The following is a 14160-nucleotide window of genomic DNA, read 5'->3' as shown; positions in this document are numbered from 1 at the left end:
TCTACTAGCCAGCCTTTCAACAATTAGAATGTGACAGTCAGGACACGAGACAAGTAACTGTAAACACAAGTTCCTAGAGGAATCTGATAGTGGAATTTGAGTACCAGGCCCTGAAAATAACGAGGTGTTAGAGGGAAGGCTTTGAAGAAAACGCAGTGCTTAATGTATTAATGGAAATTTGCATATCTGGCCAATCTTATTAGTGCAACCTTTTCAGAATAACAAAGGATATGTTCCTATTATTTGGACATAGTTCATATATTACAGCAATTAAGGAAAATGGTTATCAGTTACAAACCGGTAAAACTGGCAAAAATGGTTAACAACAACAACAAAAACAACAAAACAAATCCCACTTGCTACAGCACTGAGTGACAGCAGCGGGGCTGCTGAGGCGTCTCTCCCAGTGCCTCCCACTGCCACCAGTGCTGAGGCTGCTGCAGCTGCACCCACATGCAGCTTATATAATAAGCCAGAAGATATAAAGTAGGCATCCTGCAATTGATTGCTAATCAACACAAATGAACAGAATAAATTAATTATATACTTATACTTGAGAATGCCATACATATATTTAGGCTGAGAAAACTTTAGCTTATCCAAAGAAAGACATCTCAATTTTAGTTTATACCTTTCAGTAGTTAAAATACCTCCCCAATACTTAGCCCAGGATGTAATCCTTCTGCTTCTGTTGGCCAAATTCTACAGTTCCATGTATGTGCCACTATGCATATTAATATAACTTTATATCCTATCATGAAATAATTCCATCAGGACAGTATTTCAAGGGGCCATGTAATTTGACACCTTAGCTCTTCTCAAGGATAATACTCATTTCCTGGTGTATTTGTAGGACACACCTTTGTGTCAACAGAACTCCTTGTAGGCCTCCTTCACAGACTGCATGCATCTGTGTAGATGCTGTCTGGGCTGGGCTGAAGCTAACAGTCTTCCTGCCTTGCCCTCTGCAGCACGTGGGATTGCAGTTACGTGCTGCCACTGCATTCTGGCTTTAGGTTTTAAATGGATCCTCATCTTTCTCCGCAGGAAAAACATTATATCAGAACATTTCTGTTCTCATCTGCTGGTGCTAAGGCCATGAGCACGTTAAACCCAGATTAAACCCGTGAGGTATAGTCCTAGATCCCTTCATTTTTCTGTTTTGATTCTCTTGGCTTTTTTTTTTATGTTACTTACAGTATATTCTATTGTCTTAGCTCCAATGGAAAGAAATCCTAAACAGACCAGGTGATTCAAAGCACTGCTTGAGCGCTTACTTCAGGTATGGATTTCCCCTCAACTCTTCATACCAGAGTGCATTTGGTACTGTTATAAATTTAAACAAGAGCAAGGCTTTAGGGAAGCTTACATTTCAAACGCTATGTTTTCTTCACTTTTAGTATTAATTAGCTTTTTCCCCCTAAAAATAAGGGAATCACATAAAGCAGTGAATGAATTAAGTGTCAGTGTTACTACTGACTGCACATCAAATTCTACATCAAAGAATTCTTTTAATCCTTTTAAGTTTTAATATAAACTATGAGTTAGTAATCCACTAGCTATACTATATAGTAGTTTGCTATGGGGGCATTTTGTTCAGCCTCTGATTACTACCATAAATACTCAACATTGTTCCCTCAGGAACCTTTATTTTTTATAAATAACTGCTGACTTTATTAAAAGAGATGTTTATTATTTAAAAATGGATTTCAAAGTGAAAGATTGACATGTACTCAGGAAAAAGCAGGTCTAACTTAGAGTGTCTTGAAGCTGGAGCTCAAACGGATGAAGCTCATGCTGCATAACCTACGGCTGATTCGAGGGCTGCTCACTGCGGTAGAACCAGACACTTCTAGCTGTACCAGAAAGAGAACCGATGCTGTGGATGTCATCTGGCTGACTCTTGCGCCTTCTCTCTCTCCCCCAGTCTCTCTCTTGCAATCTTAAGGCTGAGAATTTGAAAAGGAGTTAAGACAGTTGCCTACTGCACTCCTTTTGTTCTCATGGAATGAATTAACCTTGAAAACATTAGTAATTTAGGGAGGAAATACACCAATAATTTTCCTTAACAGTCATTACAAATACAAAGTTTAGGTTTTTCTCTCTACAAGTTCTTGTAGGCATTGCTGCAATATGAAAGCAGGATTCTTGGGTGAAAACCTCTGGGGAATAGCTCTGGTACCTAATGGCTACAGGAGTTCACTATATGACTGTGGACAAGTTGCTCTTGTATATGGGTAACAACAGGATTATGAGCATGAGATGGTTATGCTACCATTGCTGAAACAACATGGAGGAGACTGCACACATGGTTGGCAAAGTTGATTATCCTATATGGATAATTAGTATTATACATTTATTAGCCATCTTCGTAAAATCAAAGTAGGCTGAATTACTCAAGAGATAATGGAAACAGGGGCTGTTTTCTAATCTTAAATATGCATTTGCTTGAATTTTAGTGAGTTAGACTGTTCTAGTAACAACAGAAAATTAAGAATACTCCATATTACTCCAAAAATATGATCTTTCCCCCCACAAACTAGGCATGGGCAAGATCATAACTGGTACTTCATTCTGTCAGAGAGTAAAGAACAAAACTGTACTAGCTGCCCTGTCATAGTCTAACTGGATGCTGCCCACTCAAGCTCTGTAGTTGTCTCTCTGTTTGCAATTGTGTGTGACAAAGCATTCATAATAACAGTTTATCATAAAGGCATCGAGACTCACACCTGATGCTCTCTGGAAGCACTGCTACTATTTCGAATAGCAAAGGAGGAGACATAAAGTGATTCAAACAGCCCAGGAAACGGCCAGGCCAACTGTGCATGCCAAAAGTATATCTTTCTCAACTCTGTCCAGACACATGGCTACTCTGTACCTCAAATACTCCATATTGAAGAATTTTTTAGAATGAATACTCTACCGGTAGAACACAAAATTCTATAAAGAAGTTTGACTAGAAATTCCTCCACCTTCAACAAAGTGACTAGTTACTTGTCCAGGCTAGAGTCTTGGTGAAATTAGTTCATCTCTATCAAAGTATTAACCTTATCATCTCCTTACTTGCTATCTAAGTCAACCACCCACATATCTATGCCCTTGCAGGACACCACAAGCGTAACCACTGTTGTGAGCCACACTGTAAAATGGGCCTGTTAGAAAAGCAAGGGCTTTGTTCCTCTGATAATCCAGCAAGATCCTGAGGAAAGTGTAAGTTTATTTAGACTTTCTGAAATTTGTTGAGACTATCCATTTACTGTTATACCCACATTTTTAAAACCAACCCACTGAACTGAATTCCCTTAGGAAATGTGCTTCTCTGTTTGCAGAAGAAACAGACGTGAAGCCATCACTTACTCCTAAATCTAAAGGAGGCAGCAGCTGTGCTGATGCACACCTGTCCTCGGCAAGCACAGACAGACAAGTAGAAAGCGTGCAGCCAGCCTGGGTGGAAAATGAGTCCCGTACAAAGAAACCTCCAGAAATCTTTCCAGAGCCAAAACCAGGAAAAGCTTCCCCTAAACAACTCATATTTCCTAGCCTCAGAAATGCAGCACAGTTTATAACTCTCATTTCACTTTGACTATGACATAGATAAATCTTTTACTTAACGTTAGCGACTACTGTAGCAGTTGCTAATGGCTCGCTGATGGATAATACACAGTCTTAACTACAATTTATGTACTTGGGTATAGTCTTCAACTTGTCTGGACCACTATATGAGGAAATAGTGTGAAAGGCAGAACAGACTTGTGCTTGCTTCAGCCATCACTTACATCCCCACTGATGGACAACGGCCATCAAAGTATTACTCTCCTTACCTGACCTGTCTTACAGTGATCAACTAAAACACTAATTACTATGCGTGTGTGTGCATAACTGTACAATTCAGTTAACTAATACTACATTTGGGCTTTGCAAAACGACCTATTTAAAGTACATTCAATGTATGCCTTAGTATTTCCTGACTCTTAGGCTTCTGAAGATATGTCTATTAAACTGTGCGGCAGAGGATAGGAGACGAGCAAGGAGACAGGAATAATCTGAGCTGACAAACACTTTGATCTCTTCAGAAAGTGTGTTTTTTATTTGAAAAAATACATATACAATCTCCCCCCATCCGTCCCCCCCACAAAGCTCTGACTAAGCCACACACTTGAAAACTATTGATTAGGAACAAAAATGACTGGTAAACTACTTTATTCACACTTTGAGATTTTAACAAAGTTTTGGTTTTTGCTTTTTTAAATGTGTGTGAGTGCTTGCCTGCATGTCAGTCTGTGTGTCACATGTGTACAGTAACTGCAAAGGCCAGAGGAGACCCCTCGATTCCCTGGGACTGCGGTTACACAGAGTGAGCCACCATGTCTGTGGAGACCCCTCGATTCCCTGGGACTGCGGTTACACACAGTGAGCCACCATGTCTGTGGAGACCCCTCGATTCCCTGGGACTGCGGTTACACAGAGTGAACCACCATGTCTGTGGAGACCCCTCGATTCCCTGGGACTGCGGTTACACACAGTGAGCCACCATGTCTGTGGAGACCCCTCGATTCCCTGGGACTGCGGTTACACAGAGTGAGCCACCATGTCTGTGGAGACCCCTCGATTCCCTGGGACTGCGGTTACACACAGTGAGCCACCATGTCTGTGGAGACCCCTCGATTCCCTGGGACTGCGGTTACACAGAGTGAACCACCATGTCTGTGGAGACCCCTCGATTCCCTGGGACTGCGGTTACACACAGTGAGCCACCATGTCTGTGGAGACCCCTCGATTCCCTGGGACTGCGGTTACACAGAGTGAGCCACCATGTCTGTGGAGACCCCTCGATTCCCTGGGACTGCGGTTACACACAGTGAGCCACCATGTCTGTGGAGACCCCTCGATTCCCTGGGACTGCGGTTACACAGAGTGAGCCACCATGTCTGTGGAGACCCCTCGATTCCCTGGGACTGCGGTTACACAGAGTGAGCCACCATGTATGTGGGTTCTGGAAATCAAGCTGAGAAGAGCAGCTAGAGTTCTTAACTGGCGAGTCTGCTCCAGCCTCAGCTCCTTCACAGGCCCCAGTACCTCAAGCACACTGTGCTGCTCCATGCCAACTTGGTTTGCTTTAAATGCTCTTGAAGGTCCAGACCTTTCAAACTTCTGCACCAACCTTCCTTTCTTAACCCTAATGCAGACGTAAGCATTTCTTCTTTACTGGCACACTATCCATTTTCATTTCTCCACTATAGGAACTGTCACAACTGTTTTCCACTTACTCACTCCCTCTCTTGGTTACAAACATCACATCATTATTATAAACATCGCACCTAGCGTACAGTACAGCTTGATGTGCATCTACTGAATGGATGCTAATGATTTACTTAACTCAGTTTACAAACATCGTATCATTACTATAAACAGAGCACCTAGCATACACTACCACTTGATAAGCATCGACTGAATTGATGCTAATGACTCACTTAACACAGTTTAGGACCATGAAAGACACAGATGTGCCAAACAACATTTGCAATGACATTCTTAAGACGAATACATAAAGTTTTCTGGAGAGTTTCTCACGCTGTGCACAAAGCAAGGCGAGGCCACAAAGGAATATTAGCATAAACTGAAGACAAATCTTTTTGTGCTAATAGATCTTGCATTTAGTAACTATCATAGGTGAATAAATTCCTGATGTGAATATTTCTAGTATACACAATGCCTTTTAGGAACTTTTTTATATGTACTGGATATTGAAAGATGAAGTACAATCAAGAATGTTCTTCAGTTTATTTGTTAACTAGTTTTATTTTCTTAAATTGATTTTATTGATACATAAAAACATAAAAATTGTACATATTAACAGGGTACCATGTAATTTTGACTGTACATCCTGTGTAATGTTTAATCATGTTAAATACAACCTGCTTACCCCTCATTACAGTAGAAATGCCAAATGCCTTCCTCAGAGCTTTGAAAAAATGTATATTATTATCTATAGGAATGTACTTTGAGGTCAATGAAATAAACAAAGCTTACAGTGCACAATTACTGTCTTAGAAACTCCTGCAACTGCTAAGAGTTCCTATAATTCTCATCCTCCTTGGTGATGGCATCTAACACTTACTGAGTACACAGCTAGAAAAACAAGCAGAACATAAGTGCTTCACTTACTTGGTCTCACTCTTTTAGTATTCTATGGGCAACAAACCATTATTACCCCTACTTTACATATGAGAAACTAAGGCACTTAAACAACTAAAGACTTTTGCTAGAATATGAACCAGCAGTCTCACTCATCACTATTTTAATTATGTTCATGTATGCATATATTTAAATTTTTTAATTATATGTTTGTATGTGGGTAGGTACACATTTGTGTGCCATGGTGCACTACTGGAAGTAACAGGATAACTTGCAGGAGTTGTTGGTTTTTTTATTTTTTTAACCATGTGGGTGCTGGGTACTGAACTTGGGTTGTCTGGCTTGGAGGTAATTACATATACTCATTGAATCATTTCATTGGCTCATATGTACATTTTTTAAAGGGAGGGATTATTTATCTTGACGCATAGTTTCAGTCTGCTATGGCAGGGAGGGACATATGTCTGCTATTCACCCCTTTAGTTACCAAATATTTACCTATCATTCATTATATTCTAAGGCATGGGCTATAACTATGAATATGTGTGTGTATGTGTGTGTGTTGGTGTGTGTAAAATTTGTAAGTAAGGTTCTTAGCCTGGAGGATATAATATTCTAGTGGAAGATAAACAAAAAATAAGATGAATTCTATGAAATATAAAATAAATAAAAAGGTAACTTTGGATGGAAATTACTGTGCTCAAGGCTTGTGAAGATAACATTTGAGAAATGATACCTGAAAGTAAAAAATGAGTTAGGATTCATTGGGCTTTGGTGGTACATGCCTTTAATCCCAGCACTCGGGAGGCAAAGGCAGGCAGATCTCTGTGAGTTCGAGGCCAGCCTGGTCTACAAGAGCTGGTTCCAGGACAGGCTCCAAAGCTACAGAGAAACATTGTAAAAATGTGTTAGAATTGAAAAGAACAAAGAGAAGCTCAATCTGGGTCAAGGCAAAGTCTCTAACATAGGAAGGATTTGACTATCAAGGGGAAAGAGGATGAGAGCAACTGGGAGGTGAGTCAGAGAGGTGGTTAATGTCTTTGCAAATTTTACAGACCATGGTGAAGAAGGAATGCAATTTAACAGCAGCAGAAAATCTCAGGTCTTAAGCATAGTACTGCTGTGATATAATAGCTAACATTAAAAATGCTTCAGGTTTGAATTGGGGCAAAGAAACAGAATGAGGAAGATTAGTTAAAAACCAACTGGATGACATGGCTAGTGGGTGGACTAAATATGCAAGTGACAGCAGAAAGATTTCATTAATAAAATGTGTCCCCACTTTAATAAAGGTCAGAGAGTATTTGTGGGGCAGTGCCAGCAGAAAGGCTCAAGATATGGCCTTGACAAACTAACATTTATCAACTGAGGACTCCAGTTCTTGCTGTGAAAGACTATCAAGGGCTAGACTTAGCCTCCCACAAAACAACTAGAAAACTGGATAAAACAGACAAAACAACATAGATACTAAACAACATGCAACTAAGATAGTGATTCTGGGGTGACAGAAACAAATGAGGTGTATCGTATCCAGCCATTAAACTGGTCTTCTGTCTGAAAAGGACATACCTGAAGTCTGTGTGAACTTCCTAGACTAACAAAATGAAGATTGAGTTCCACTAGGCAAAAAGGATACAAAACCCTGCAAGGTCTTACATGTACATGTAGAGTGAAACTCTCCACTTGATATGATACCTAACATTAAAAACGGCTCTGGTTTGAATTGGGGCAAAAGGTTACAGATGGAAATGGAGTGAGGAAGACTGGTTAAGAAGGCTGAAGAATTCTCAAGGCTCATGCAGGTAGAGGAGACGACTGAACTTTGACCAGATGTGAGGAGTGTCTTCAATGAGAATCTGGGCATGCTGTGGAGGCCGCAGAAGGTCAGAGGTAACAAGCTGAACTAGCTCTATGGTAAATAATTTTATATCTGCTCCAGTAAAGCTGAAAAAGCTTGAAAATATAAAATGGACTGAGAGGTAAATGGACTATCTGAAAAAGCCCAACACATGTTAAAAGTATGACAACAGACCCCAGATACTCGCCATGTGATATTTATGATGTCCAGCTTTAAACAATTACAGAACATATGAGGAGCAAGATGAAAAGACCCTAAACTAGTAGGAAAACCAGTAGATAAAAACAGAAACTTGTATGCTAAAGCAATATTTAAATGACTTTTTTTTATTGAATGAGAATAGCTTATTACTATAGAAAGGAAGACAGGCAAATTTGAACACATGACAAAATCTACTCCATGGAAAACCAAAATGAACAAAGGTTCAGTAACTTATGACATTGTATCAAGTAGTCTAATATGTATGTAATTGGACTCAGGAAGACAGTAGAAAAGGCACAAAACTAATAGCTAAAGGTTTAAAGACTTGATGACAACTATACCATCAAAAGACTCTGATGGGGGATTCCCCTCTGTATGCTATGAATATACTTTATTATCATTGGCTAATAAAGAAGCTACTTTGGCCTATGGCAGGGCAGAATATAGCAAGGTGGGAATTCCAAGTAGAAATAGAGGAGGAAAGAAGACAGAGGCATGTAGTTGCCGGAGGAGATGCTGAAACTTTATCAGTAAGCCACAGCCTTGTGGAAATACACAAATTAATAGAAAAAGGTAATTTAAGATGTAAGAACTAGCTAGGAATATGCCTAAGCTATTGGACAAACAGTGCTGTAATTAATATAGTTTCTGTGTGATTATTTGGGTCAGAGAAGTCAGGAAATGAATAAGCAGTTTCCAAGAAGGATATACATACACCTGTACTCTAAAGTAGTTGAATATTAAAAGGAACACTAAATACAGGGAATGAGGGTTACTACCTGACAAACTTGTCAAAAACAAGTGTAACCTTGAAGACCATAACCCTATATCTAGTAGATATATTCTTTAAAACTGAGTATGGAAAAAAGAAAAAAGCTATCAACAGCCTAGACAAGAAATGTTGATTCTCAAAGTTAATGTTGCTTCTCAAAGTGGAAGAAAAAAAGTACACAGAGGTAGGCAGAAAGATGGAAGCAGCAGTAACACTGTGAGGTTCTCAATTACACACAGGGTTGTACAATATTACTGGAAGAGAATTTATGAGAAGCTAAAGATTTATTTTGAAAGCAGAATGATCATTTAATTTTTTAAAAGAAGTATATGAGGAAGCTACTAGTAGAAAGAGTAGATGAAATCCTAAAAACAAATCCCAAATAAAGGAAAAATAATAAATCTTTGCTATTTTGTTTCTGTTTTGAACAAAACAAGTAGTCAAGTAGAATCACAGGTGCAAATCCAGTCACATTGATGACATCATATGGATGCTTATGTTAAAGAGATTTCATACTGGTTACAAAGTAAGACTTTGGCAGGGTAGATGGCTCGGTTGGTCCAGTGCTTGCTGTTCAAGTGTAAAAAATCTTAGTTTGGACTTCCAGAACCCAGGTTAGGCCAATATGGTTGTACTATTTACAGCCCCTGTGGGAGGGAATAGGAGACTTCCTGGGAGCTTCTGGGCCAGCCAGCTTGGCCTACTATAGTAGCCAACAAGACACTTGTCTCAAGGCCTGAATGACAATGAGCAGAGGAAGTAGTTTCTGGAGAACAGCAACCACCATAGTCAGAGAGAAGTTCAACTCTATATGCTCATATGGGAAAAGAAGAAAGGCTTAAGATTAGCCACCCAAGACTCCACCTTAAGAAGACAGAAAAGGAGCGTGTCCCAAATGATAAATAAATGTTACTAGAGATTGAAAAAAAAAACAATGCTGCTGAGAAGTAGCAGCATCAAGAAAGGAGAGAACGGGTTCAGGAATGGCAGTGTACTACCAACTGCTAACCTCGACAAGAGCAGGTTAGTCAAAAGCCGTGCAGAAAGAATGTAGTTGGGAGTGAATGCATGTGTAGAGACTACAGCATATTTAAGATGTGTAGACATGAATAGCAGAGAAACAGATGGTGGGTGAGTAAACAAGACATGTGGTCAAGCCAGGCTTGCATTTTACGATGAGATTTCTTAGGACACTGAAGAAATGATCCACTATAGAAAAGATGGGCCGGAGCAGAAAAGCAATGGAGCAAACCCCCTGAGAAGGCAAGTGGGTGAGAGAAGGCTTTGTTAGAAACAGGACACAAGTAATTTAACTTAATACAAAAAGACCTGATTGAGCAGTGAAAATCGTTGTAAGAAGTTAGGTCACACTATTTTAGTTTAATGGATTACTTATAATTTTTACTTTAATGGTTCAGTTATGAAGTTTTGACTACCATTATCAATCTTACTGTTCACTACACTGGCCCAGTGACGGCTTTCCTGATCTCAGAATGGGTGTGAAAACTTTTGTTCTAGTCTGAAATGGCCATGGATTGCTAGGTTTCTTCTGTTTTCCTTCTTGCCTCTTCTCTCACAGAAATCTACACGATATCTGCATTATGGCTAAAATCTTCCGGGGTAAGCACTTCAAATAGAAGTTTTTAAGCTCAATTAAAGTTTTAAGAGGACACCAATATTCAAAAGCATCAAATAATATGAATATTAACCTAGTAGATAGCAATAAATTCAAAAGCTCGGGCTAATGACAGCTAAACAGAAAGCACATGGGGAGCTGGCGAATGGTTCCAATTAAAGAGCTTGCCAAGCAAACGTGAGGACTTGAGTTTGATTCCAGCACCCATGTAAAACGCTTACCATGTGATGTGTGCTTGTAATCTCAGTGCTGAGAGGCAGAGACAGGGATTCCTGGGCATGGTGGTGAGCCAGCCTAGCCTAACTGGGAAGCTCCAGGCCAATGAGAGGCGCTATCTCAAAAACCAAAGTGCACAATGTCTAAGGAACAATGCCTGAGTTTGACTACTGGCGTCTACAGACACACGTGCACAATTACATAAGTAATATGATAGCGCTTATGTCTGATAACCTTTGGGTTTAATGCTGAAGACCATAAAACTGTTCTGGTAGTTTACATCTTCTAATGTCTGCTATTTAGAGTAAGCAACAGAATTGAACATTTCTAAGTTTAAGAGAAAAATAATTAAATACTTTACCAATAAAAAGGACACTCAACTAGATTGAAAAACAAAATGATGTTATTTTGAAACACAGTTAAAGATTAAGGAATTCTGGCAATTTAATTATATATAGGAGCAAATAGACAAAACAGTCAATTTCAGATAATAAAATATGAATTTAAGCAAACACTTAATTTTTCATTAAAGAGCTACTTTTAAGTAAATTATAATGGTGCTTTTTAGCACATGGAGAAATGGATATACTTCATTCATTTTTGAGGAATTTTAATAGCACAAAACCTATTCTCTGTGTGTGTATGTGTTCATTTGCATGTGCACGTGTGTGTAGACAGGAGGCCTACATTTCTCTCTACCTTATTTTTTGAGTCATGATCTCACCAAACATGGAGCTCACCAATTTGATTAGGTTGGCTCAACAGCAATGCCAGTGATCTCCTGCACTACGATTTCAGCTGGGTACTACCCTGCCCGGCTCTACATGGGTGCTGGACGGTCAAACTCAGGTGTTGAAGCTTACACTTTACTAACTGAGCAATTTCTCTAGCCACAAAACTCTTTCTATAATTCAGCCATTATAAATTTTGGATTTTACTTGTAGAAATTTATTTTATGAAAATAATTATAGGATTAATAGAGACAGAGGTACAATGATAGAAATGTACTGCTAAGAATGTGTTACAAGTAATCTAACAGAATTCCCAGCACCAGGTCAGGATTCTCCAAGAGACTGACTCCTAAAACATTATAGCCCTTGATTGCCCTCCCAGTCCCAAGGTGGAGTGTGCCTATTGCTAAAGCACGGCCCAGATGCCTCTCAGCTGGAACTGACCTGAAGCACTGCTCTGATGACTAGCTTTCAGAGAACCAGAACGTTTCATGCAAGCTTCCAAAAATAGGGGGAAAACCAACAGTTATACCCAGCTATGATGCCTATGAACCACAACAATGACGAGCACGGCACGGTAACTTTAAGGGTGCAGTAGTGGCACACACACCTTGACGATAACCAGCAACTCGCTAATCAGACTTAAGACCCACTCCACAAGAAGAAAATCACACCTGGCACTGGAAACCTAGCCAATTAACCATGGCTAGTGAAGTCATGGGTCTTGGAGAAGAACCTACATCCTCCACTTTACTAAACCAGGATAATCCTTAAGTATATTCTAAATGTTTATCTTTATACTCTAAGAGTGTAAGTGCAGTCCTTACTTTTTACCAAGAAAGCTTCTCTTTGCAATAGAATGAGACCAACACAGAAAACAACAAGCAAAAGTGCAGAGTTATGGAGTCCTGCCCCAATGGATACACCTACCAAACAACCCTCAGCTAATGCTCAGAGAACATTGCAGAAGGAGCAGGAAGGTGTACGAGCCAGAGGATCAGGGAGTTTGCTATAAGATAGCATCTCTTAGTAAGAATGTCAGGAGCTACACCCATGTCTTAGCAGTAAGACTGCTAAAGCATGAGCTGAATAAGAACAACAATAGCAGAGATGCCAAAGCAGAAGGGAAGGTGGGCCTCAGTCTTACACAAAAAACTACAGGCAACTAAGGAACACTGAGAGTGAGACAAGCAGTCTTCACCAGGGAGCAGCACATCAACTGGTGATTCAATACCATGAGGTTAGCCCTGAAACAACATACAAGTAGCAGACAAGACTGGGCAGGCTATGTTAAGGAATATATATATATATGCATGCTAACAACAATTAATGGAAAAAGAGACTTTAAGTTATACTTATTTTTAATAATATCAAAACAATATCTGTAATATTGCAATATACACAATAAAAAGAGCTACACAAACAATATACATGACATATTTTGGTAGGTATACATATGTAAAATTACATATAAGTAAAGTAGGCAAATGAATTTACAAATCCAGAGGACAGCTCTGCAGGGAAGCAGGCGGAGGAGCTAAGAGAATCCAGATGGAAGCTGTATCCACTCTGCACCACACAGTCCTACTTGTAGAATGAAGCTGCCCATAAAAGAGTGAAAACCACAAGAGCCAGAGTGGTGTGCAGGAGTCCAAGGAACTATCAGGAAAGGACTTACACCTCTCCTCTGGCCCGTCTCAACAGAATCACAGGAATATCAAGGCTGCAAACAGCCACATCCTTTAGCTGGAGGTATTGGCATTTGCTGTGGGACCTAATGTGTGGTAACATTGAATGGTAGCTGAGAAAACAATTCCTCAGACGAGCAACTCGGAGTGCCTGCTATAAACTCTGTCTTATTCCCCAAGTAGGATATTTATTGAGAGAGAACCAGAGCTCCAAAGCTATTTGTTAGTACCACTAAAAAGAGCCTTAGCCAATATCCAGTAAAGTCGGGACATTCTGTTGCTTTGGTTTGTACTTGTTTGGGTTTTGAATCAATTAAAAGCCAGCACTGGCCATCAGGCAATGCTATCAGTGGAGAGACAGCATCATCCAAATGAGACCACACTTACCTTTGGGTTGTTTGCATCAAATAGACCAGTTGAAAGCCCAATCAGTAAGGAGTTCTTGGTTTAAGTTAACTGCTTATATTACCACAATCCCGGGCCAGCTAGTACAGGTTCCTAGTCTCTAGGCCTATTTTAAAATAGAATTATGATGACTTATAATGGTCCCCAAATGAGACAGGCTGGTGTTAAGAAGCCGTCCAGAAAGAGTTAAACTCCTACAGTGGCACTTACCTATATGATCCTCAGGAGACGGCTCCACATTCCCTGGAATGCTGCCTTCACAAACCTCACTCTGCTGCTCAGCAACCTTATCTTCCAACCTGCCATAGACAGACAAACCAAACAAAATAAATACCACACAGTTTTATTAGAAATAAAAGCCCTTTTCTATAAAGAAAATGAAATCCACATCTACTAGCATCCTGAACTCCCTTGTCCAAATGATTTTCTAATCTTAATATAATACTTCCTCTTTAAGTACAGTGTTTTCTACTTTGAGCAAAGTGAAACTCTCACCAATCACTAATCATTAGTTAATA

General features: G+C 39.7%; 1 protein-coding gene across 1 annotated transcript in view; it reads right to left on the bottom strand.

Annotated features, from left to right (window-relative positions):
* Nucleotides 1-270: 270 nt before the first annotated feature.
* The window catches only part of LOC142851309 (serine/threonine-protein kinase Nek1-like), a 35542-nt gene continuing 21652 nt past the window's right edge, over nucleotides 271-14160 (bottom strand). The window contains 4 exon segments of the mRNA XM_075975183.1: nucleotides 271-508; nucleotides 1370-1420; nucleotides 1811-1949; nucleotides 13853-13941. Coding sequence (XP_075831298.1) covers nucleotides 271-508; nucleotides 1370-1420; nucleotides 1811-1949; nucleotides 13853-13941 — 517 coding nt within the window.

This window comes from Microtus pennsylvanicus, chromosome 5, assembly GCF_037038515.1.
Source record: "Microtus pennsylvanicus isolate mMicPen1 chromosome 5, mMicPen1.hap1, whole genome shotgun sequence".
In the NCBI taxonomy this organism is placed as follows: Eukaryota; Metazoa; Chordata; class Mammalia; order Rodentia; family Cricetidae; genus Microtus; species Microtus pennsylvanicus.
Note: the sequence above shows the minus strand (reverse complement) of the source record. Positions and strands in the feature narration are given on the sequence as shown.